At 46.1% G+C, this 26,417-nt stretch overlaps 2 protein-coding genes across 5 annotated transcripts in view; both read left to right on the top strand.

Annotated features, from left to right (window-relative positions):
- The window catches only part of TEDC1 (tubulin epsilon and delta complex 1), a 201,261-nt gene that overhangs the window by 16,867 nt on the left and 157,977 nt on the right, over window positions 1-26,417 (top strand). The window lies entirely within an intron of this gene.
- Window positions 17,194-19,011, top strand: LOC125641893 (uncharacterized). Its single transcript, XM_048862433.2, has 2 exons — window positions 17,194-18,103; window positions 18,491-19,011. Exons 1-2 carry the CDS (start codon window positions 17,524-17,526, stop codon window positions 19,009-19,011), a joined length of 1,101 nt encoding a protein of 366 aa, XP_048718390.2. The 5' UTR covers window positions 17,194-17,523.

The raw sequence follows: 26,417 nt of genomic DNA, 5'->3' as shown, positions 1-26,417 counted from the left end.
ATTTGTGATTCAGACATAGCTTGTTCTGGGTAGAGTAGTCAGAATTTAATTCTAAAATCTAAAAGACTTGTCATTGTAGAGTAATTAGGGATTAACTGCATTTTTCCCTTGACAGGGTGGGCCCTTCATGTCTGCCTCACTAGATGGGCTTGTCACTATGTGCAAAATGTTTAAACTTACATTCATTTCTGTTTGAACAAGCATAGTAGCTGTTCTTGACTTTCTGTTATGTCTTTAAGATAAACACAGAGTGGCTGGATTCTTCTCTTGGTTACTGTGGTGTAACTGCATTGATTTTACTGGGACTACACACGTACTTCTAGCTAAGCACATGTTAAAGTGTGTAGCTGGTTTTGGCCAGAGTTCTCAGCAGCTTGCAGACTTAAATGCACAGTGCCGTTCTTGCTGAGGAAGCACTTCCATTTCAAGATCCTATTTTCAGGTGTTTTTAAATGTCTGAAAAAATTCCATTTGGTCTGAGACTACTTTACCATCCCAGAAGTGAATTTTTGGGGAATTCTGTTCAGGTGTTTCATAGACCAGAGAATGAAAATGTTTTCCTCTTACAGAACTTGTCAGGTACTTTGTCTGCACTTTTACTCGTGTGATTTCATTTATTTATTTATTTATTTATTTTTGAGACTTCAAGGTTTTCTTTGAGAAATCATATTTGCTATAGACTTAGGCTTTTGACATATTTCAAACATTTTTAGAAATTGGAACAAACTTTCAGAAATCTTTGTGCTTGTTTGCACGAAGGTAACTTTTACTAGTGCACATATTAATGCATATGCAGAGCATCACATGCTGTGAGTTCTAGCTTTTTAGTGGTTTAAAACATATTGCTAGCCTTAATAGTTCATGAGAGAGATCAGACATAAAATCACAACATTCTGATTACCATTTTTTCCTTTTCTCCCACAGCTGGATTTCCACATGATTTTAGAGGCTAGTGCCTGACCTGGGAATAGCTATACACCATCTAAAGTCATACCATGCAATAACTATATAATGATACTATCTCACTCTAATATAGAGGTTAAAGCAATTTAGTGTGTGATTTACATGAAACTGAGTTTTAAAGGCATATGAGGCTCTCTCCTCCCTGTCCCCCTCCCCCGCATGGTGTCACTACTGGGGCTGAGTTAGTGTTATTTTGATGCCTGAACTGAGCATTTGCAGACCTTAACTTGTTTGGATTTCTTTTAAGTTTAACCTGATCTCTGAATTTTCTGGCTTTGTAATCCTTGTTTCTGGTAATTTTTTTTGCACCGAAATATTCTCAGCTTTAACTCCATCCTAATGTAATTTTTATCTGAGAATTATCTTTTGTATTAAATTATTAAACATTTCCTCCATGAACACCAAAAAAGAAGCATTACCATTTATACTAAACATTTGTTTTCAAAACCTACCAGCTTTTAACAAGGTCTATAAATGCTTTGGTGGGACCATTACCAAATTTTGAGGGATTTGTAAACCTTTCCAAGCATAATTCTGCACAGTGATATGAGAGAAAATGCGTGTCCCTGGAGTAGTATAAAATACATATTGCATATGAGCAATGTAGCTGAGTTGCAGTGAGGAACATAACAATGAATTGCTTGATGTGTGTGGGTGAGATGATGTATTATCCTTCATCTAATATTTTAAACTGCAAAACAGAAACCTAATCATTCAGAGAAAACCATTGACTTAGGCTTGGTCTACACTGCAGAGATAGGTCGCCAAAGGCAGCTTATGTCGACCTAACTATGTCAGTGTCTACACTACAGCCTTACTCCCGCCAATGTAAGTTCCCTACTACACCGACATAATTCCAACTCCACAAGAGGCATAGGGCTTATGTTGGTGTAGTTCGGGCAACGTAGTGTCCCTATGGACATTGGGTTCCTCACATTGGCTGTTGGCTGTCAATTTCATGGCTCTGCTGTAGCTGTGAAATTGTCAAGAAAGCTGGCTCCAGGCTCCCCAGTCCAGCTGCTGACAGGTCTCTGCTCCAAGTTGGGCTGCCACCCAGGCTTCTGGCTTGGGCTGCTGCTTGGGCTCCCCGCTCCCCACAGGGAGCCCTGCTGCCTCCTGGGGTCCCTGCTCCCTGCCAGGAGTACAGCAGCCAACTGGACTCCAGGTGTGGATCTATCAGCTGGTACTGGTGAGGCGAGAAGGTGGGGAGCTGTGCGGAGCTGAGAACTGTGCCTATCAGCGCCCCCCCCCCCCCACTGCTCCTCTTCAGTCATTGGAAGTGCTCCTGGTAACTGAGTGTAGGAGCATAGTGTGGACATCAGCCATCACAGTAATTACCTAATAGAGGTCAACTTAAGATTGTAGTGTAGACATGCCCTTAGCCATGTCTGGTTCCCTTCATTCATGTTGCTGATATGCTTTACGTCATTACTGTACTTTAGTAAGTGCTTACTAATGGAACACTATTAAATACTTCACCACTACATGAAAACAACAAAAGGTGGGTGGGGTTTATTGTAAAAGTTCTCCAAAGGCAGGTGTGTGCTTCAGACCTTTGGGGCATCCATCTGGCCATGACAGTCACCTTGAAAGATCAAGAATTTTCTGGGAACCTTGTGCTGCCACTTCTGTGCAGCAGCCAACATTCTAATTTATTATTATTTTTTTTTTTAAATTGTATTGTTTACAATCTCTCTAAAGAAAAATATTTGCCTTTTAAAATGTGGTGCCCATTTTTTGGACTTTTTCCTTTTGTTTCTAAATATGTAAAATTTAACATGGCTTTTTTGGTTTCATTATTTGTGAATTTGCACCATAGTTTCTCACGGCAGTCTTTGGAATGGATATCTTAGCATCACTGCTCTTGCAGGATCAGCTGGGGTGTACAACACTGGGAAAGGCTATTTGCTGTCTAGTCAGGGACTGTGTGCAAGAAGAATGTTTTTTTCTGTCCAGTGTAAAGAATGGGGCTTAATTTATGGAAGTGCTGAGTAGCTATAGTTCCCCATAACTTCATTTGAAGTCATGTGTACTTAGGCCTTGTGCAAATCAGACTGGGATGGTTTAAGGTTCTTTGGTGTAGTGAGTTAAATAAAAACCAGCAAAACTATTTAGAATTCCAATTAGTCTCTGCCAGATCATAACAGTTTTCAAGTATACTGCAGGATAAATGGAAATAGGTTGATAGCTCTTTCAGTTTTATGTAATCATTGGTCATAAATCTATCACTTTCACAGGAACCTAATTACTAGTGCTGTGTTTTAGGAAGTGAGAAACACAACTTTCTTCCATTCTGTAAATAAATGATGACTTGTGCAAAGAATAGCTGTACTCTGATTACGTATTCGCTATGATTACAATGAGGAATACTGCTGACACCAGTATTCGCTCTAAAATGGAAACTAATTTAAGTGTGTGTAGCTGCTCCTGGTTTTTAGGGGGCAATAGTGGTGTTTATTCTCTTGTTTATTACTAGGGAAATTGGCGTGGACATTGGATCTTGGTTTTGTCAATTAAATCAGCTCCTGGTTCTTTCTGTACATCTGAAAACTGATCCTTCTTTGTGATCTCATAATAAGAAATTACTGATGATACCACAGAATTTATGCCTCCTGCAGATATACCTTTTTTTCCCCAGCAAGACCAAATAAACTCAGGCCTGGTCTACACTACAAAGTTAGGTTGAAGTAAGCTGCATTGTATCGACCCAGCTGTGCATGTGTCTACTCTTAAATTTGTTTCCCACCAATGCAGTAACATCACCGCCCAGAGCAGCACTGAGCCATGGTCGATGCACTTAAGTCAACTAAGTCTGAGTGTAGATACTATGTTACTTATATCGACCCTGACAGTCTTGCAGCTGCTGTCCCACAATGCCTGGCACTGACTGCTCTGGTCAAAATTGTGAATTCCACTGCCTAGGGTCATGGAGACCAGAAGGCTCTCCTCTACCCTTTAAAAATGCCTTTTCCTGATTGTCTGGCTTGGCTTGGTGAGCATACCTAGCATCTCTCCATTGTTGTGTGCAACTGGCCAGCTGACCATGCTGGCTTCAGGCTCCAGACATGCCCCTTCTTGGAGTAGGCAGGAGATATTGGCTCTCCCGGGCCTGTGGGGAGAAGAGGCTGTGCTTGCACAGCCATGGACCAGCCCCAGAAACGTGGACATCTACGAGCAGATTGAATGGGAGGATGCAGGAGAAGAGGTACGACAGGTATCAGCACCATTGTTATGTGAAAGCGAAGGAAGTGCTGCAGCATATCAAGGCCAAGGAGGCCTATGATCAGTCCCGTGCTGAGTCGTAGACATGCTGCTTTTACAAAGAGTTGCACTCCATACTTGGCACAGACACCGCCACCAGCCCACAGAACACTGTGGATACCTCTGAGGAACCCGAGTCACAGGCCCCTGGTGTGATCAGAGAGGATGGGAGGGTGGAGGAGGAAGAGGATGGGGGACCTGCTAGCAGGGGTTTAAGCTATGCTGCGAGCCAGGACCTGTTTGAGACTCTGTGAGTCCAGTCAGTGCCAGCAGATCAGCATGGAAGAGCCCAAAGCAGGGGAAGGAAGCTTGGGTAAGTGTGGAATTGTATTTCCCATTACAATGATGTATTGATGGTGCCTCCAATTGAACAGACACAGCTATTGAATTTTCATTAATTTACTAGTACTAGAAGAGGTGGCGGTATAGCAAAGATAAGTAACATTGTTATCTGCTTTACATTCCTCTAGGATTAGGCAGGGGGACCATGCGGAGCAGCTTGTTTATACAGGATTGTCCCTTGTATCCTCCAGAGAGATTTCAATGAACCTTTCACGGAGGTTACACTGCTGTACTCTCCCGAAGGTTTCTAGGGATTGCAACCTTATTTCTTCCTCTGTGGTAGGACACTTTCCCACACTAGTCAGTGATAACATTGGCAGACACCATTGTAATACATAGGCATAACAGCATACGGGCCCTAGCAGCTTTGGGATGCCAGAAGCAGCTGCGCTATCTGTGCCTTGGTTATTCTCGGGAGTGAGATATCCACTAAAATCACTACAGCCATTGCCCTATACTCATAGTTTCGTGCAACTGAGCAACTCCTTCCTCATTTCCCTCCCCCCAGCAGGCCGTGCTCACCATGGCTGGAGCTGAGTGGTGCCATTCATAAGCTCTCTGAAGCAGAAGTGTCTAAGGAGGACTCAGGATGACATGTTCAGTGAGATCCTGCAAGCCAGGGCTGTATCAGACAGTGAGCAACGGGCCTGGAGGGTGAATGTTGCAAACCGAGTGGGAAGGAAAGAGCAGACAGGAGAACGGCTCAGGACATGCCGCAGGAAAAGGAGGGGGAGATGCACCAGGACATAATGGGGCTTCTCCAACTGCAAACAGATGCTGCAGACTCTTGTGGACCTACAGGTTCAACAATCCACAGAAAACTCCAATGCAGCACCTCCCCCCGCACTCCCTCCAGCATTCCACATGGCATCAGGGGCCACATCCCTACTTTTATCACTCCATCCTGGAGGACATTAAGGACAACCACAGCTTCACATACACTTGTGACAGCCCCAGTTGCTGTACGTGCAGGTAAAATAGACATGAATGTTCTTTCTCCTTCTAAAGTTCTGTTCCATTAATTTATTCAGTTTTTAATGTATTTGTTTTAAATTGCTCAGATTTTTTTTGCATTGATTTTGTTACTGAATAAAATTCTATTTGAAAAATAATTCATGTCAACTCATCTAGCTATTTGCCTAGTTTTACAACAGGCTACATAAAAAGCCCTAGCGAAGTCAGTACAAACTAAAATTTCATACAAACAATGACTTGTTTATACTGCTCTATATACTATACACTGAAATGTAAAGTACAATATTTATAGTCCAATTGATTTATTTTAGAATATCATAAAAATGAGAAAGTAAGCAAATTTTCAGTAATCGTGTTCTGTGACGGTTTTATATTTTTGTCTGATTTGTAAGCAAGTAGTCTTTAAGTGAGGTGAAACTTGGGGGTGCACAAGACAAGTTGGACTTCTGAAAGGGGTACAGTAGTCTGGAAAGGTTGAGAACCACTGCCCCAGAGCTTGGGCTGCAGCCAGAGCCTGAACATTTACAATGTAATTAAACAGATCCTTAGCCTGAGCCCAGTGAGTTTGAGTGAGCTGGCACGGCCCAGCTGAGGTTGTCTGATTGCACTGTAGACCTACCTTCAGGTTCTTGCTACAAGGCTAAAAATAGTAGTATAGACATTCCCACTCTGGCTGGAGCCTGGGCTCTGAAACCTACCAAAGTGGATGGGTCTCAGAGCCCAGGCTCCAGCCCAAGTGTGAACATCTGCAGCACTAAATTTAGTCCCATAGTCTATGTCCGAGTCAATTGACCCAAGCTCTGACAGTTGTTGCCGTGAAGTTTTTAGTTTTGTTATTTTAGTATTGATGTACCCTCAGTTGAGATCAGGCTCCATTGTGCTAGGTGTATGTTTATAGAGAGACACCTCACAGATCTGAGGAAGAGCTCTTGTCTCCGTCACCAACAGAAGTTCGTCTGAAAAGATATTCCCTCACTCACCTTGTCTGTCTGTCTGTCTCTCTCACTTACACACACCGTTATTACAAATTCAGATTTTTTCATTCAGAATTTCAGACTCTTTATCCAGTGAATACAAGAGCCTTTGGCAATTTGAAAGGAATGTGGTTAATAAATAGCATTACTTTTGTCTGATGTACTGAATACACTCTTACAATTTTTAACAAATGCTTCAAGGCATAGTTTTCTTGATGTGTCTGTTGAAATGATCAGAAGGGCTTATATTTTAGGTATTACACATTCACCATTCATTTGAATTTTCAAGTTTATTTGATAGCCCAGGAATTTCAAATATGCACAGTATTGCTTGAATCTGAAGTTACACATGATGTGTTCTGCATGGGGTTGCACCATCATACTACCCAGGAATTGCAAAGAGGGCTGTGTGAGGAAGCCTGCTTATTAAGCAGTGTTTTTTGCAGAGAGCCCGTTTCACTGACACCTTGTGTACTGCACTGTCCAGCAGATGATTGTCTATAAAGCCCTAAATAGGCCATGTCATTTAAAGAGAGTGCCTCTCTTCCTTTGTGATACCATGGAAGATGCATTTGTCAGAGGCTGTCAAAGTAGCTCCCTACTTTAACTGTGAGGGTGTTGGTGATAGCACATTCTCAATGAGATGTCATTGATTCAGTGGTTCTGAAAGTTGCTCGCTATCTTTGTTTGTCCAAACCCAGATCTGATGACCTTCAGCACATGCTGCAGGATTTGCACTCTCTCCTAGGCTTTTCTTGCCAGGAGAGGAGCATATGGGGAAGGTGGAGGGTGGGAGGCAGTGCTGATGTGGGGACTTTAAAGGTAGCACTTTTATCTTCGTGAAATCTGAGAGTATAATCCTAAACTGTGCTGAGCTCATGCTCAGCATGTATAACGGTGAGGCAAACATAGTCCTAAACCAGCTTTACTATTCCTCCAGCCCTTTGGTTGCTGGAGACTGAACCAGCTCCCAGTGCAAGTGAGAGCAACCATAGGGCACCACTGGCCTTCTTTCTTGTTAGCTTCTAGGGGCCCTAGATTATATAAGGGCTTGGCTACACTTAAAATGTTATAGCAGCACAGCTGTGCCGCAGTAGGGCGTCAGTGTAGAAACTGATGCGAAAGGGTTCTCCGATTGGTGTAGGTAATCCATCTCCCCAAGAGGCGGTAGCTAGGTTGAAGATGAATTCTTCCGTTGACCTAGTGCTGTCTACACTGGCACATAGGTGGGCATAACAACCGCACTCAGGGATGTGTGGGTTTTTTACACCCCTGACCAACATAGTTAAACCAACTGAATATTTTAGAATAGACTAGACTAGGCCTAACTCCCTGTTTGAATTTCCAGTAGTATGAAATAAGAGTGTTCACACATGGAGATAATCAGAAAGAGTTAATCTGCTTTAAATTCACACTTTACCTCATTCCAGATTGACTTTCACATGTAAATAAGCCCTAATATACGCTGTATGGTCCATTGATTTTGGTAGGTACAGTATCTTGTTTTTTGGTCTCCTCCTTTATTATCTCTTTCATAGTAGGTAGATGAATCATGCTTTTTTTTTTCCATTTGAATATATTAAATGACTAAAATGTAAGTGGCATTTTTAGTCTCCTGCCCTTGAATATTATATACAGCCTTGCTGTGCACTGTTAAACACCTGCTGCATTTTACTCAAGAAGATATGTTTTAGTGGTCTAAGTGATTCCTAGATATCCATTATGTACAATACCTTGTGTATTCAGTGTTGTAGCTGTAGTGGTCCCAGGATAGGAGGAAGACGAGGTGAGTGAGGTAATATCTTTTATTGGACTAACTTCTGTTGGTGGAGGAGACAAGGTTTCTAGCTACACAGAGCTCAGAAAAGTGCTCTGAAGGAACAGTAATCCACACCGTGTAGAGCAGAGATGGGCAAACTACGGACCCTCCTGCCTGGCCCCTGAGCTCCTGGCCCGGGAGGCTTGCCCCTGGCCCCTCCCCTGCTGTTCTCCCTCCCCTGCATCCTCCGCGTGCCGTGCCACGCTCTGCAGCCGCGCGGCCTGGCCTCCCAGAGCCGCGCGGCCTGGCCTCCCAGAGCCGCGCGGCCTGGCCTCCCAGAGCCGCGCGGCCTGGCCTCCCAGAGCCGCGCGGCCTGGCCTCCCAGAGCCGCGCGGCCTGGCCTCCCAGAGCCGCGCGGCCTGGCCTCCCAGAGCCGCGCGGCCTGGCCTCCCAGAGCCGCGCGGCCTGGCCTCCCAGAGCCGCGCGGCCTGGCCTCCCAGAGCCGCGCGGCCTGGCCTCCCAGAGCCGCGCGGCCTGGCCTCCCAGAGCCGCGCGGCCTGGCCTCCCAGAGCCACTGGCGCTCTAGGCAGCGCAGTAAGGGGGGCGGGGGGATTGGACAGAGGGCAGGGGAGTTTGAGGGTGTGGTCAGGGGGTTGGGGGCGTGGATAGGAGTCGGGGGGGGGTCAGAGGGTGGGGAACGGGGGTTGGATGGGGCAGGGGTCCTGGGGGGGCAGTCAGGAATGAGGGGGGGATTGGATGGGGCGGCAGGGGGGCCGTCACGGATGGGTGGTCAGGGGACCGGGAGCAGGGGGTGGTGGATGGAGCAGGAATCCCCGGGGGGGGGTCCGTCAGGGGACAGGGAACGGGGGGGGGAGGTTGAATGGGGCAGGAGACCCGGGGGGGTCGTCAGGGGGCGAGAAGCAGGGGAGGGTCAGATAGGAGGCGGGGCTGGGCCACAGCTGGCTATCTGGGGAGACACAGCCTCCCCTAACCGGCCCGCCATACAATTTTGGAAACCCGATGTGGCCCTCAGGCCAAAAAGTTTGCCTGTCCCTGGTGTAGAGTCAAGCACAGGAGTTTATTATGCACAGCACTGGTGGAGTGTCACTTTGCTTATTCGGCTCAGAGGCACTGCAGAACAATTAATGACAATAGATTATATAGGGCGCTCATTGGGCAAAGAGAAGCGATGGGGACAGGTTTTCCCAAGCCACTGGATAGGTTCTAGCAGCAAGACATGATAAGCACAATAAGCCAGTGGTCTAAAAGATTACATAATGGCTCCGCCCAAGGCTCAAATTAACATATTGCTGACACACAGGTAATTACCCCCAAACTATGTCTATTAAAGTGTATAGGTTAAATCCTAATTTTGGGGTGCAGGGGAATGAGGTAGCAGCTTTCCCGGTTGACCAACAGGTACATTCTTGGAGATTTTAAAGCAAAAAAGCAGTAATTAGTATTTAACAATAACAATTGTTTATAAATTTACCCTTGCATTTCTGTGGGCTAGGATTGGCATACATCTGTGAGGGGAGGGTGTCATAACTCATGTCAATCATATTAGGCCTCTCCCCGAACTCTGTCTGGGATCTGAGGGGTATTGTACCACTATCTCTTCCCTGCGTTAGGGAATAACTGTGAGGCCTTTCTCAGCGCTTCATGTGTCTATAGCTTGCGATAAGGATGCCCAATTGCATTCGGAGTTATGCTGACTCTGCTCACTGACTTGTCATCTGAGATGGCATTGCCCGTAATTATTGATTTAACCTCCACTGCCTGATTCCACGCCTGAGAGTACTTAACATTGGCCTGGTCCATGGTCTCCCCTATCCGAGTGTACCTCAGACGGCCTTCCCCAATGTGTCTTTGGGCCTTGGCCACCAACTCCTCGATCTTCGCCTGCAGGGCCAGAAGACCTTCCTCTAGATACTTACCGCCGTAGAGCCATTCTGGATCCCATGTAAGGTTACCCGTCATTGGCGGAGTATGGTAGAGCTGTGTCCCGTCAACAGCCAGGGTTGCCTTTCGGGGGACTGTCATGCACATGGATGGATGTGTCGAGGGGTAGGGCTTTCCATTTAATTCAATGGAGTGGCTCTGGGCAATCACACACCAGTAGGTACCGTTCATCTGGACCAGCTCTGTGTGCACCAGTTTCTCAGTGACGGCCACCTTGAACCTAGACAGATTTGTTCGAACGTTATAAGGGCACATACACAGAATTTTCTTCTTAGAGTGGGTGCAACATTTACTAGAGTACGCTTTCCTGGCGACCTAGCGGAATATTTCCTGGCGGAATATGCAATGCCTTCTATTTTAGTAACATGACCTCTCCTCCATACTGGCAGGGAGGTCACCATTCTAGCTCGTTGTGAGTGAGGGATTCCCAGAGGCACTAGGAGACTGAAGATTATGCTATGACCTGTCCAAGCCAGTCTTTGGACTCTCATTCATTCTCTGTTTCCCCATACCCATGGAGGGGTACTGTGGAGATGGGGTCCCACCACTTCCATAAGGGCTGGGAGAACCCGGCCATCCAGGAGATTGGCCATCACCACACAGAGAATTGTAACCAATGCTTGCCTTGCTCTCCAACAACTTTCCTTCAATTCCTTTATTTTGGTACCATTTATTAACAGGCTGGTGAATTCTTGACCCAGGTATTTTGTTATATCCAATGAGGTGGATATAGAGTTTGACAGATCCTTTAAGCTGTCTAGGATTAGTCAACTGGCCCTATTGGTATCCAGTCCTCCCTTTCACACACTACTTGTGTCCTTCATCATGCACCACAGGATCAGCAGGAGCCACAGCAGGAATCTCCTCATGGTCACCCTTCAGTCCTTCTTCTTGTTCACCTGTGGAGACTATGTTAGTATTGGCAAGCATGGTTTAAACTGTTTTACCTGATTTTGGTGCCTTCAAAATGTTTCCTTCTCCCTCCCTCCCCCCACCTTAAAATGCAGATTTGTTTAGACTGCTGTTGTTGTTTAGCTGGGTTTGATTATTTTTTTACTTGGTTGTATAGATTTATTTTAATTCATTGTTCAATACCTTAATGTAGTTCTGCAACCTGTTTGCAAGGGGCCCAGTAAAATCAATTTGCAGATTCTGACATGGTCCCTTTGGCCGTGGTTGATGGTTCAGGGGTACTTTCTTCCTCCTACCCACATTTACTTGTGCACATCTTTTAAGAAATTATAAGGCATCTTTTTTCATGGCTGGCCACCACCAGTGCTTCAGGGCAGCTCTCATTTGCCTCCATCCCAGGTGAGCTGGGGAGTGGATGGCATGGAGCAGCGGAGCTCGTATGCACTCAGGGGTTACCAGCTCCTCCCACCGGCCCATACCGAAGGTGATTTGTCCTTCTTACTTTTTTTTTTGGTGTTTGTTTTGTTCCTTGCTTGAGATTTTATGATGTGATTTTATTTGATGTGGAGAAATTGGAAAGAGTCAGCGGAGGGCAACAAAAATGATTAGGGGACTGGAACACATGAGTTATGAGGAGAGGCTGAGGGAACTGGGATTGTTTAGTCTGCAGAAGAGAAGAATGAGGGGGGATTCGATAGCTGCTTTTAACTACCTGAAAGGGGGTTCCAAAGAGGATGGATCTAGACTGTTCTCAGTGGTAGCAGATGACAGAACAAGGAGTAATGGTCTCAAGTTGCAGTGGGGGAGGTTCAGGTTGGATATTAGGAAAAACTTTTTCACTAGGAGGGTGGTGAAACACTGGAAAGCGTTACCTAGGGAGGTGGTGGAATCTCCTTCCTTAGACGTTTTTAAGGTCAGGCTTGACAAAGCCCTGGCTGGGATGATTTAGTTGGGGATTGGTCCTGGTTTGAGCAGGGGGTTGGACTAGATGACCTCCTGAGGTCCCTTCCAGACAGAACCCTGATATTCTATGATTCTATTTTGACTAGTGCCAGTTCTGATGGTAGTTTGACAGCTTTTGTTAGTTTAATTGCATTTATATTATTAATGGGTTTGCCGGTTTTTGTTATAAAACCCCTGCATGACCACCCGTCCATGTAGTCGTGGACCACTCTGAATGAATATCTGCTGTCTGTGTACACTGTGAGCCTTTTGTCCTCCCCCCGCTCTTTGAGCTTCAGTGAGGGCTGTCAGCTCTGCTTTTTGAGCTGGTTTTGAACCACTCAGCTGACCTGATACTATTACTGTTCCATTACTAACTACCACTGCTCATTCTGTGTTTGGCACTTTATTTTCATAGTTTCTTGACACATCTACCTACAAAATTATGTCTGAATTCTTTTAATGGCTCTTTCTTAACTTCTTTTAACACTTCCTCTTCCCTATCTGAGACATTTGTGTACCTTTTCATTTATGTTCAGGTATTCAGCTGCATTTATTCCTTTGTTCCTTACTTTGGAGAAATTGGGGTTTTGCACGCACAGTGTCAACTCCCACTGATTCCTCAGGGTTTCAGCACCAGTTAGCACAGCAGCATATTGAGTCTTACTGTGAGTGAAGTAAAGGTGGAACGGCTTTCCCATTATTGGGTAAACCCAAGTTGGGGGCGGAGGCTAGAGCTTGTTTTACCTTTATGAATGCCTCCTCTTGTTCTGTGCCCCATATTACTGAGTCATTTCCCCCTCTGGTAAATTTTTGGATTAGTTGCACCATCTCTGAGTACTCCGGTATATACATTCTACAGTAATTAAGGAGTCCCAGCACTTTCCGGACTTTCTTAACTGTCCGTGGTCTTTTTAACTCTCGAATTGCCTGCTTGTGGATGAGACTATTTTGATTCTTGCCTTAAAACTAATTTCTTTTAATATGGTTTTGCTACCTGAGTATTTTCTTTTTAAATCACTTGCTTATCTCCCAAAACTACACCTTTTGTTAACTCAGATTTCACCATTCCAAGCATTGGTCCAGGGATCTGAATTCCCCATTCCTGTACTTTGGGAATTTTTTTTTTTCCAATGCAGTAGTTTTTAATACACAGTAATGTTAGCAACAGGACAAACAACACAAGACAAAACATAAACACAATTTTTGTTTTGACAGTAGATCCATGGTATTTTGGGTTGTTCTTCATCTGGTACCAGTTTTTCTTTGTTTCCTTGGTGTGTGTTTTTTTGTTTTTTTGTTTTTTTTTTTTACTCCTGCCACTGTGCCCTCAGGGCTTCCAGCCTGCTTTTTAATTTTTTATTTGTTGCCTGCCTGCTTGTTTAGGCCCGATCCTGCTTTCCTCGCTGAATCATCCCTTTTCATAGATACAGGCTTTTATTTCTTAGATCTCCAGATGGTGAGCTGTAACTGGGTGTGAGCTCCCACTCTTCTGATTTGGATGCATGTCCCAGGCCTAGGGATTGTGATTCTCCTGCTGGGATCTTTTCCAGTTTCTTGACAGTTATACATTTTAAAGGGAGTGTTATCATTCTGGCATTGGCTTTTATCTTTTAGTGCCTTATTCTCGGCTTTTAAAGTTGTATTTTCTTTTTCTTTTATGTTGAGTATATCCAATAAAACTATTTCTGCTTTATCACCTTTTTGGTCATTTCGCTATTTAACCAATTCTTTCTCTGGTCCAGCTGCAGCATAGTTTGTTTTATTTTAACTGCTGCCTGCCGAGTTTTTATGTGTTTATACTCTACATATTCCCGAGGGCTGACTTTCATCTCCCCCTTTGATGCCATAGCTGTTAATTGCTCTGGCTGCTGACCTTGTTGGCAATTTACATCTCCCTCCCCTTAACACCATGGTCTCAATCTCCACGGCTGTTAGCCTTGATGGGGATGTGCGACTCCCCCGCAGGGCTTGCAATGTTACGTGCAATGAGGAAATGGGACCACCAGTTTGCACGCCTACCACTCGCGTACCCAGCCAGTTCTGGGCTTAACTCATGGCCAGTCGCTTGCTGGTGGTTTGTCCAAGTCCTCCGTAACACACCCCTTAGTTTAAACAGTACATAACCCTCTTGAACGTCTCCCCTCCCAGTTGGTACCCCGGTTAACCCCTCTGCTTGGTTTACATGTGTCTAGGTTCCTTTGCATTTACATTTTTAAAAAGTGGGAACAAGATGTGTCTGAAAGGGGATAAGCGACTTCTATCCCTAGTCTAATGAGGTGGTAAATTAAACATACTCACCTCTTTTGGATCTCAGTCTCAGTTCCTCAATCAGTTCACAAGCTTCTATCCCAGACGAGCCCCCATCTGAAGTATGGTAATATCTTTTATTGGACTAACTTCTGTTGGTGGAAGAGACAAGGTTTCAAGCTACACAGAGCTCAGAAAAGTGCTCAGTCACAGCTGATTACAAGGTAGGACAAATGGTTAAGCATAAGGGGTTAATAGGTATTGCAGGAGACCTGTTAAAATGAAGTGGGAAATTAGCACCTCTGCATTCATAGAACAAAGGAGAGTTAGTAGGTTATAAATTGTTGTAATGAGCCATAAAACCAATGTCTTGGTTGAGCCCATGATTTTTGGTGTCTAGTGGAGTTATGAATTTAAGTTCCCAGGCTCGTCTTTTGAAGGTGTTGTGTAGGCTTCCTTGGAAGACGAGGACTAAGAGATCTGATATGGAGTGATCGCTTTGTGAAAAGTGTTCACTCACCGGTGATAGGATGTTTTTTGTCTTTTATTATTTTTCGACGTGAGAGCATAATTCGTTTGAGAGCTGTCGTAAATATAAAGGGAAGGGTAAACCCCTTTAAAATCCCTCCTGGCCAGAGGAAAAATCCTCTCACCTGTAAAGGGTTAAGAAGCTAAAAGTAATCTCCCTGGCACCTGACCAAAATGACCAATGAGGAGACAAGATACTTTCAAAAGCTGGGAGGAGGGAGAAAAACAAAGGGTCTGTGTCTGTCTGTATGCTGCTTTTGCCGGGGATAGAACAGGAATGGAGTCTTAGAACTTTTAGTAAGTAATCTAGCTAGGTATGTGTTAGATTATGATTTCTTTAAATGGCTGAGAAAAGAGTTGTGCTGAGTAGAATGACTATTCCTGTCTGTGTGTCTTTTTTGTAACTTAAGGTTTTGCCTAGAGAGATTCTCTATGTTTTGAATCTAATTACCCTGTAAGGGTAATCCTGATTTTACAGAGGTGATTCCTTTACTTCTATTAAAAGTCTTCTTATAAGAAAACTGAATGCTTTTTTCATTGTTCTCAGATCCAAGGGTTTGGGTCTGTGGTCACCTATGCAAATTGGTGAGGATTTTTACCAAACCTTCCCCAGGAAGTGGGGTGCAAGGGTTGGGAGGATTTTGGGGAGAAAGACATGTCCAAACTACGTTTCCCAGTAAACCCAGTTAAAGTTTGGTGGTGGCAGTGGAAATTCCAAGGGCAAAGGGTAAAATTAATTTGTACCTTGGGGAAGTTTTAACCTAAGCTGGTCAAAGTAAGCTTAGGAGGTTTTCATGCAGGTCCCCACATCTGTACCCTGGAGTTCAGAATGGGGAAGGAACCTTGACAAGAGCAAAATGATTAGTTTCACCCATATAGTTGTCGTTGGGATGTTTGATGCGCTGGATGAGGTGTATCCTGTAATAGGCATGTGTAGGACCCATGGATCTTGAAAGGTATGTTGTGGGGGGTATTGATTATCATAGCAGTGGACATATGTCTGCAGGTTTTGCAACTGTTATGGCAGGTTGCTTTGAGTATACCGTGGTCTGGAGCGGCTTTGAATATACCATGGTCTGTGGGGAGCTTGCTTCTGATGATGAGCTAGGTGAGGTTGGGGGGTTGCTTGAAAGCCAGAAGAGGGATTGGGAAAGATTTCTTTCAGGATGTGGTCCCCATCGAGCTTGGGTTGTAATTGTTTGATGATATCCTATATGGGTTCCAATGTGGGATGGTAGGTGACAACTAGGAGTGTGCGGTTACAGTCCCCTGTTCCCCCTCCCCCCCATGTTGAAGCAGGTTCTCTTGGAGTATTTGGGTTGGCTGTTCCATGAGGGGATCTACTTCTCTGGTGGAGTGTCCTTGTTTGACAAAGGCAGTTTTAAGTGTGTTAAGGTGTGTATCCCTGACTTTTTCCTTGGAGCGTATTCTGTGGTATTTGAGCAGCTGGCTGTAAATAATGGATGTCTTGTTGTGCTTGGTGTTCTACTGGATCTGTGCAGGTAAGTGTGGTGATCTCGTATACAGCTGTCTGTAGCTGATTGTTGAAACTGATCATGGAGTCCAAGAAGTTGATGCTGTTGTGGGAGTATTCTAAGGGTTTGGCTACACTTGCAAGTTAGAGCGCATTAAAGCAGCCCCGGGCGCCCTAGCTCACTACCCGTCCACACTGGCAAGGCACGTAGAGCGCTCCTGGTACTGTACCTCAGCAAGTGGAATAACATTTGCTGCTCCTTGGCTACAATTCCCGGGCATCAGTGTGAACGAGGTGTTGCATTACTGTGCTCTGATTGGCCTCCGGAAACGTCCCATAATCCCCTTAAGTCAAGTGGCCACTCTTGTCATTGTTTTTGAATCACTGTAGGAATGCGGATATGCCCTTTGAAAGCTCAATTTCTGACATCCGGCATGCTTATCTGCTCTGAGACAAAGCAACCATTACTGTGGAATGCTGTGTGTGTGTGTGTGTGAGGGAGCTGAGGGGAAGAAGAGGGGGTCTGCGGCTGTCTGAACTTATAAGACAGCATGCTGACATGCTCTCAGCCCCCCACAAATCCACTCTCTTCCCCCACATACACACAACACACTCCACCCCCCCCATTTGAAAAGCATGTTGCAGTCACTTGCATGCTGGCATAGCTGACCATAATGCACTGCTCCCAATGCTGCTGCAAATCTGGCCACGCCAGTGCTCTTGAAGCTGTCAGTGTGGACAGATTGCAGCACTTTCCCTACTGCACTCTCCAAAGGCTAGCTTAACTCAAAGTGGTCTACATCTGCAAGTGTAGCCATGCCCTAAGCCCTGGTCTACACTAGGACTTTAGGTCGAATTTAGCAGCGTTAAATCAATTTAAACCTGCACCCGTCCACACAATGAAGCCCTTTATTTCGACTTAAAGGGCTCTTAAAATCGATTTCCTTACTCCACCCCTGACAAGTGGATTAGCGCTTAAATCGACGTTGCCGGCTCGAATTTGGGGTACTGTGGACACAATTCGATGGTATTGGCCTCCGGGAGCTATCCCAGAGTGCTCCATTCTGACCGCTCTGGACAGCGCTCTCAACTCAGATGCACTGGCCAGGTAGACAGGAAAAGAACTGCGAACTTTTGAATCTCATTTCCTGTTTGGCCAGCGTGGCAAGCTGCAGGTGACCATGCAGAGCTCATCAGCACAGGTGACCATGATGGAGTCCCAGAATCGCAAAAGAGCTCCAGCATGGACCGAACGGGAGGTACGGGATCTGATCGCTGTTTGGGGAGAGGAATCCGTGCTATCAGAACTCCGTTCCAGTTTTCGAAATGCCAAAACCTTTCTGAAAATCTCCCAGGGCATGAAGGACAGAGGCCATAACAGGGACCCGAAGCAGTGCCGCGTGAAACTGAAGGAGCTGAGGCAAGCCTACCAGAAAACCAGAGAGGCGAACAGCCGCTCCGGGTCAGAGCCCCAAACATGCCGCTTCTATGATGAGCTGCATGCCATTTTAGGGGGTTCAGCCACCACTACCCCAGCCGTGTTGTTTGACTCCTTCAATGGAGATGGAGGCAATACAGAAGTAGGTTTTGGGGACGAAGAAGATGATGATGAGGAGGTTGTAGATAGCTCACATCAAGCAAGCGGAGAAACCGGTTTTCCCGACAGCCAGGAACTGTTTCTCACCCTAGACCTGGAGCCAGGACCCCCCGAACCCACCCAAGGCTGCCTCCTGGACTCAGCAGGCGGAGAAGGGACCTCTGGTGAGTGTACCTTTTAAAATGCTATACATGGTTTAAAAGCAAGCATGTGAAAGGATTACTTTGCCCTGGCATTTGCGGTTCTGCCTTTGCAAAAGGTTTCTGGGGAGGGCAGCCTTATTTCGTCCTTCATGGTAGGACACTTTACCACTCCAGGCCAGCAACACGTACTGGGGAATCACTGTAGAACAAAGCATTGCAGTGTATGTTTGCTGGCATTCAACCAAAATCCGTTCACGCGGTGGGAGGAGGCAAAATGCGACCTTGTAACGAAAGCACATGTGCTATGTATGTAATGTTAACAGCAAGGTTTACCCTGAAAGAGTGTAGCGACTGTTTTATAAAATGTGTCTTTTTAAATACCGCTGTCCCTTTTTTTTTCTCCACCAGCTGCATGTGTTTCAATGATCACAGGATCTTCTCCTTCCCAGAGGCTAGTGAAGCTTAGAAAGAAAAAAAAACGCACTCGCGATGAAATGTTCTCCGAGCTCATGCTGTCCTCCCACACTGACAGAGCACAGACGAATGTGTGGAGGCAAATAATGTCAGAGTGCAGGAAAGCACAAAATGACCGGGAGGAGAGGTGGAGGGCTGAAGAGAGTAAGTGGCGGGCTGAAGACAGGGCTGAAGCTCAAAGGTGGCGGCAGCGTGATGAGAGGAGGCAGGATTCAATGCTGAGGCTGCTGCAGGACCAAACCAGTATGCTCCAGTGTATGGTTGAGCTGCAGCAAAGGCAGCTGGAGCACAGACTGCCACTGCAGCCCCTCTGTAACCAACCGCCCTCCTCCCCAAGTTCCATAGCCTCCACACCCAGACGCCCAAGAACGCGGTGGGGGGGCCTCCGGCCAACCAGCCACTCCACCACAGAGGATTGCCCAAAAAAAAGAAGGCTGTCATTCAATAAATTTTAAAGTTGTAAACTTTTAAAGTGCTGTGCTTAAAGTGCTGTGTGGCATTTTCCTTCCCTCCTCCACCACCCCTCCTGGGATACCTTGGTAGTCATCCCCCTATTTGTGTGATGAATGAATAACGAATGCATGAATGTGAAGCAACAATGACTTTATTGGCTCTGCAAGCAATGATTAAAGGGAGGAGGGGAGGGTGGTTAGCTTACAGGGAAGTAGAGTGAACCAAGGGGCGGGGGGGTTCATCAAGGAGAAACAAACAGAACTTTCACACCGTAGCCTGGCCAGTCATGAAACTGTTTTTCAAAGCTTCTCTGATGCGTACCGCGCCCTCCTGTGCTCTTCTAACCGCCCTGGTGTCTGGCTGCGTGTAACCAGCAGCCAGGCGATTTGCCTCAACCTCCCACCCCGCCATAAACGTCTCCCCCTTACTCTCACAGATATTGTGGAGCACACAGCAAGCAGTAATAACAGTGGGAATATTGGTTTCGCTGAGGTCTAAGCGAGTCAGTAAACTGCGCCAGCGCGCCTTTAAACGTCCAAATGCACATTCTACCACCATTCTGCACTTGCTCAGCCTGTAGTTGAACAGCTCCTGACCACTGTCCAGGCTGCCTGTGTATGGCTTCATGAGCCATGGCATTAAGGGGTAGGCTGGGTCCCCAAGGATACATATAGGCATTTCAACATCCCCAACAGTTATTTTCTGGTCTGGGAATAAAGTCCCTTCCTGCAGCTTTTGAAACAGACCAGAGTTCCTGAAGATGCGAGCATCATGCACCTTTCCCGGCCATCCCACGTTGATGTTGGTGAAACGTCCCTTGTGATCCACCAGAGCTTGCAGCACTATCGAAAAGTACCCCTTGCGGTTTATGTACTCGGCGGCTTGGTGCTCCGGTGCCAAGATAGGGTTATGGGTTCCGTCTATAGCCCCACCACAGTTAGGGAATCCCATTGCAGCAAAGCCATCCACTATGACCTGCACATTTCCCAGGGTCACTACCATTGATATCAGCAGATCTTTGATTGCGTGGGCTACTTGCATCACAGCAGCCCCCACAGTAGATTTGCCCACTCCAAATTGATTCCCAACTGACCGGTAGCTGTCTGGCGTTGGAAGCTTCCACAGGGCTATCGCCACTCGCTTCTCAACTGTGAGGGCTGCTCTCATCTTGGTATTCATGCGCCTCAGGGCAGGGGAAAGCAAGTCACAAAGTTCCATGAAAGTGCCCTTACGCATGCGAAAGTTTCGTAGCCACTGGGAATCGTCCCAGACCTGCAACACTATGCGGTCCCACCAGTCTGTGCTTGTTTTCCGAGCCCAGAATCGGCGTTCCACAGCATGAACCTGCCCCATTAGCACCATGATGCATGCATTGTCAGGGCCCATGCTTTCAGAGAAATCTGTGTCCATGTCCTGATCACTCACGGGACCGCGCTGACGTCGCCTCCTCGCCCGGTATCGCGTTGCCATGTTCTGGTGCTGCATATACTGCTGAATAATGCGTGTGGTGGTTAATGTGCTCCTAATTGCCAAAGTGAGCTGAGCGGGCTCCATGCTTGCCGTGGTATGGCGTCCGCACAGAAAAAAGGCGCGGAACGATTGTCTGCCGTTGCTCTGACGGAGGGAGGGGCGACTGACGACACGGCTTACAGGGTTGGCTTCAGGGAGCTAAAATCAACAAAGGGGGTGCCTGTACATCAAGGAGTATTTCAGGCAGGACTGCACGGAGGGTTCCAATAAGAAATGGTGCACCTAAGTTATCGTTGTTATTGGAACAAGGAGGTTAGCCTGGCCTCTGATTGATACATGGCTAGATTTACCTCGCTGCACCTTCTCTGTGAGTGACTGCAGTGTGACCTAGAGGAATGAGTCCCCTAGACAGGGGAGGAGGCAAATGAGTACAAAACAAATCTGGTCTATTTCTTGTTTTGACCCACTCCATCTATCTTTTACATCTTTGGCTGGCAGCAGACGGTGCAGAAGGACTGCATGCCATCCACATCTCATGGCTGCTCGGCAGAAGATGGTACAGTACGACTGCTAGCCATCCCCATCTCTTGCCTGCCTGGCAGAAGATGGTGCAATACGACTGCTAGCAATCCTCATCTCTTGCCTGCCTGGCAGAAGATGGTACAGTACGACTGCTAGCAGTCCGTATCGCCTGCCCGCTCACCATAAGACGGTTCAATAGGACTGACTGCAGGACTAAAGAGAATGACCTGGTCAAGTCACTCCAAATTTAATCCCTGCGCCCATGTCTGCCCAGGCGCTCCCAGCCGACGCGGCCAGGAGCACCTCGGACACGATGAGGACGACTACCAATCGTATTGCACCGTCTGCTGCCAGAAGGCAAGGGGTTGCTGCTACTGTGCAGCAAAGCCGTACCGCGTCTGCCAGCACCCAGGAGACATAGGGTGACGGTTACCTGAGCGGGCTCCATGCTTGCTGTGGTATGGCGTCTGCACAGGTAACTCAGGAAAAAAGGCGCGAAATGATTGTCTGCCCTTGCTTTCACGGAGGGAGGGAGGGAACGGGGGCCTGACGACACGTACCCAGAACCACCCGCGACAATGTTTTAGCCCCATCAGAGTGCTCCATTGTGACTGCTCTGGACAGCACTCTCAGATGCCCGATTGTTTGCCAGTGCTCTGACGCTGGGAGGGGCGCTTACAGGGTTGGCTTCAGGGAGCTAAAATCAACAAAGGGGGTGGCTTTACATCAAGGAGTATTTCAGGCAGGACTTCACGGAGGGTTCCAATAAGAAATGGTGTACCTAAGTTATTGTCCTTATTGGAACAAGAAGGTTAGCCTGGCCTCTGATTGATACATGGCTAGATTTACCTCGCTGCACCTTCTCTGTAAGTGACTGCAGTGTGATCTAGAAGAATGAGTCCCCTAGACAGGGGAGGAGGCAAATGAGTACAAAACAAATCTGGTCTATTTCTTGTTTTGATCCACTCCATCTATCTTTTACATCTTTGGCTGGCAGCAGACGGTGCAGAAGGACTGCATGCCATCCACATCTCATGGCTGCTCGGCAGAAGATGGTACAGTACGACTGCTAGCCATCCCCATCTCTTGCCTGCCTGGCAGAAGATGGTGCAATACGACTGCTAGCAATCCTCATCTCTTGCCTGCCTGGCAGAAGATGGTACAGTACGACTGCTAGCAGTCCGTATCGCCTGCCCGCTCACCATAAGACGGTTCAATAGGACTGACTGCAGGACTAAAGAGAATGACCTGGTCAGGTCACTCCAAATTTAATCCCTGCGCCCATGTCTGCCCAGGCGCTCCCAGCCGACGCGGCCAGGAGCACCTCGGACACGATGAGGACGACTACCAATCGTATTGCACCGTCTGCTGCCAGAAGGCAAGGGGTTGCTGCTACTGTGCAGCAAAGCCGTACCGCGTCTGCCAGCACCCAGGAGACATAGGGTGACGGTTACCTGAGCGGGCTCCATGCTTGCTGTGGTATGGCGTCTGCACAGGTAACTCAGGAAAAAAGGCGCGAAATGATTGTCTGCCCTTGCTTTCACGGAGGGAGGGAGGGAACGGGGGCCTGACGACACGTACCCAGAACCACCCGCGACAATGTTTTAGCCCCATCAGAGTGCTCCATTGTGACTGCTCTGGACAGCACTCTCAGATGCCCGATTGTTTGCCATTGCTCTGACGCTGGGAGGGGCGCTTACAGGGTTGGCTTCAGGGAGCTAAAATCAACAAAGGGGGTGGCTTTACATCAAGGAGTATTTCAGGCAGGACTTCACGGAGGGTTCCAATAAGAAATGGTGTACCTAAGTTATTGTCCTTATTGGAACAAGAAGGTTAGCCTGGCCTCTGATTGATACATGGCTAGATTTACCTCGCTGCACCTTCTCTGTAAGTGACTGCAGTGTGATCTAGAAGAATGAGTCCCCTAGACAGGGGAGGAGGCAAATGAGTACAAAACAAATCTGGTCTATTTCTTGTTTTGATCCACTCCATCTATCTTTTACATCTTTGGCTGGCAGCAGACGGTGCAGAAGGACTGCATGCCATCCACATCTCATGGCTGCTCAGCAGAAGATGGTACAGTACGACTGCTAGCAGTCCGTATCGCCTGCCCGCTCACCATAAGACGGTTCAATAGGACTGACTGCAGGACTAAAGGGAATGACCTGGTCAAGTCACTCCAAATTTAGTCCCTGTGCCCATGTCTGCCCAGGCGCTCCTGATCGACCTCACAGAGGCGACCAGGAGCACCTCAGACATGATGATGACGGCTACCAGTCGTACTGTACCGTCTGCTGCCACAAGGCAAGGGGTTGCTGCTACTGTGTAGCAATGCCGTACCGCGTCTCCCAGCACCCAGGAGACATAGGGTGACGGTTACCTGAGCGGGCTCCATGCTTGCCATGGTATGGCGTCTGCACAGGTAACTCAGGAAAAAAGGCGCGAAATGATTGTCTGCCCTTGCTTTCATGGGGGGAGGGAGGGAACGGGGGGCTGACGATATGTACCCAGAACCACCCGCGACAATGTTTTAGCCCCATCAGGCATTGGGATCTCAACCCAGAATTCCAATGGGCAGCGGAGACTGCGGGAACTGTGGGATAGCTACCCACAGTGCAACGCTCCGGAAGTCGACGCTTGCCTCGGTACTGTGGAAGCGCTCCGCCGAGTTAATGCACTTAATGCACTTAGAGCATTTTCTGTGGGGACACACACACTCGAATTTATAAAACCGATTTCTAAAAAACCGACTTCTATAAATTCGACCTTATTCCGTAGTGTAGACATACCTTAAGAGAGAGTTTGGTGGTTACATGGTGATTGGTGGAAACCTGTGGTGGAGTTTGTTGTGTTCAGAAGATCAAAATATCATCATGTATCTCAAAATATCATTGGTTTCCTGGTGCATTTTTCCAGAAATTCATCCTTGAGGCAGCCCATGAAGAGGTTGGTATACTGGGGAATCCGCCTAGTACCCATGGTTGTTCCCATGGTTTGTACAAAGCGTTTGCTGTTAAATGTAGTTGTTATGCAGAGAATGAAATGGATGAATTTGGTGATGTGGTTGGGGTGGCTATCTGAGTGTTGCCTATTGTCTTGTAGATATTTGGGGCAGGCAGTGATGCCATCATGGTAAGGGATGTTTTGTGACAGATATAGCAGTTTCCTGTAATATCCTGGACAAACCTTGTTGAATAAAGTTTAAATGTTAGGAGTTCATTGTATTAAAAATGAAAATATTTATGTGTTGGGGGATTGTGTGTAACATCTCTAAGGGGGAGACATGACTAACAAAAACCCTGGGAAGTGTATTGAGCTTCAGATGACTATGTGAAACAGTGTGTCAGACAAGAATGAAATTTAAAAATTAAATGAGTTTCCCACTATAGGGCGAGGTGTACGCAAATATATCCTCTCCGGTTATGTAAGAGCTCAGCCTTTGAAGCTTTGCTCTGAGGAGGGGACCTTTGTCTGCTGATGTCCTGTTACATTTGGGCAAGATCAGAGGCCCACATGAGTGCTCTGTGTAGACAAGCCTTGGTGTTATTTGTTCTGTTCTATGTAAGAAAATTCCAGTATGTAAAATATTGGCTTCTGCAGCTAACTCAGTCGTCTTCACCCTCATTTTCCTGTTTGTTCATAATCTGGAAAAGAAAAACAAGCTTTCCTGCTTTTTCAGGTCCCAAACGATTTCTCAGTTGGGAATGAATTAGTCCAAAGGAAGAAAATATTCTTTCTACACTGGCAGAAGAACATCATCAGCAAACCTATATTTTACACCGGCAGAAGAACATCATCAGCAAACCTATATTTCTTGAATGGTTCAACCTTAGCTCTGAAGTTTATTATGGTTGGCTTCAGGGGTAGTCAGCATGTGTTCAACTTTTCTCTTAAGCCCAACTTTGAGAACTTTGGCTGTGACAGTGCCATCTATTTTTTCATGATTTTGTTCACAAACTGTCATCAGGTTAGGCCAGTTCTTGATGTAGTGCTCAAAACAGTCCACTGCTGAGTTCCATCGCACGTCTTGTGGGAGAGTTAGCTTGGTTCCTCCCACTTTTTACAGAGCAGCTGCTGCAAAGTGGTTGTTACGGAAGTACTTTGCAATTTCAACATCATTAGTCTTTATTTCTGGAACACTGAAGTCTTTGGCTAGGAGGTGCATCAAATGAACGCTGCAACCGTATGTTGTTAGTTTGGGACTCTCTTCTAAATTTCTTCTCATCTTGGATACATTTGCAGCATTGTCTGTGACCAAGCTGCCTACTAGACCTTTGAATTTGTTTTCACAGTTTGTTATAGCTTTTACTGCTACTTCTTATAAGTATTCTGCTGTGTGTGCATTTCCTGATATAGCAATTGTTTCTGTAAGGAAGACATTCCCTTCTTCTGTTGTCACACAAGCACATATAACAGGATTATTGTGGAGATTGCTTCACCCATCAAGACTCAGGTTAACAATTTCACCCTCTAGTCCTTTTGCACAATGCTCAATTTCTCTTTCATACACTTTATCCAGCAATTTGCCTGCAACATCTGCTCTGTTGGGTGGACTGTATCCTGGTCTTAATGACTGAACCATGTTAATGAAGTGTGGGTTCTCAATCGTACGGAAAGGAGAGTTTGTTGCATAAACAAACGGGGAAATTTTTTCATCAATTACCTCTTTTTGTAATCTGCTGGTTCTTATCACAAACTTAACTATGGTTGTTTCTGGATGATGGAGGTTTTTTTTCTTTTTGCTATAGGTCATATACTGTGGTTATGTGACATAAATGATGTGATTGAAACACTATCATTAGCAGAGAACTCTGAAACTATAGAAAATGACGTGATCTTGAAGGTGGATTGTCTTCAGAATCCTGTATGTTAAGGATGGATTCTCCTGAACAAAATAAGTCGATGCAGTTAGTCAATTATTATTAACTTACTGCTCATTTAGTTTTACCAATTGCATTCACTGACACTCAGTAATACTTTAAAGGTGAAATTGTAAAAGGAAGATCTGCCTATTTCAGCTCTTTATTTTTTATTACAACTGCATCTAAAATGATAGTATCATAGAGTAACAACTATATTTTTTGCTGAAATATGAGAATTCAAGAATAGTCCAGAAGTAAGACAGACAGTTCTTTAAGAAAGAAATATGAAATTAAAAAGTTTACCAACCTGAAGATCCTGCATGTTCAGACATGTTCCTTTCATCATCTTCAAAGCAGCTTCCTACTGCGAAGGAACACTTTTCATGATGTTGTTTCATTGAGGGAAACCAGGCCTTGCATTTCTTTGTTGCACTGTTTCCTCTACCCACAGGTAGAGGAACTTCATTAAAATGTTCCCCAACTGGGTCTCTTTTATGGCCTGCTGCCATTATAGGATTTCCCTTCTAGTGAAAGAATGGTATGGTAGATCTCAA

This window comes from Caretta caretta, chromosome 8 (assembly GCF_965140235.1).
Source record: "Caretta caretta isolate rCarCar2 chromosome 8, rCarCar1.hap1, whole genome shotgun sequence".
NCBI classification, from domain to species: domain Eukaryota; kingdom Metazoa; phylum Chordata; order Testudines; family Cheloniidae; genus Caretta; species Caretta caretta.
This window is presented reverse-complemented; position numbering and strand designations above follow the sequence as displayed.

Bases quoted from the DNA above. Each gene is read 5' to 3' on its own strand.
- LOC125641893 (XM_048862433.2), top strand. From the start codon at position 17,524: ATGCAGAGCTCATCAGCACAGGTGACCATGATGGAGTCCCAGAATCGC. The intron at 18,104-18,490 runs GTGAGTGTACCT...TTTCTCCACCAG, and splicing joins AGGCGGAGAAGGGACCTCTG to CTGCATGTGTTTCAATGATC.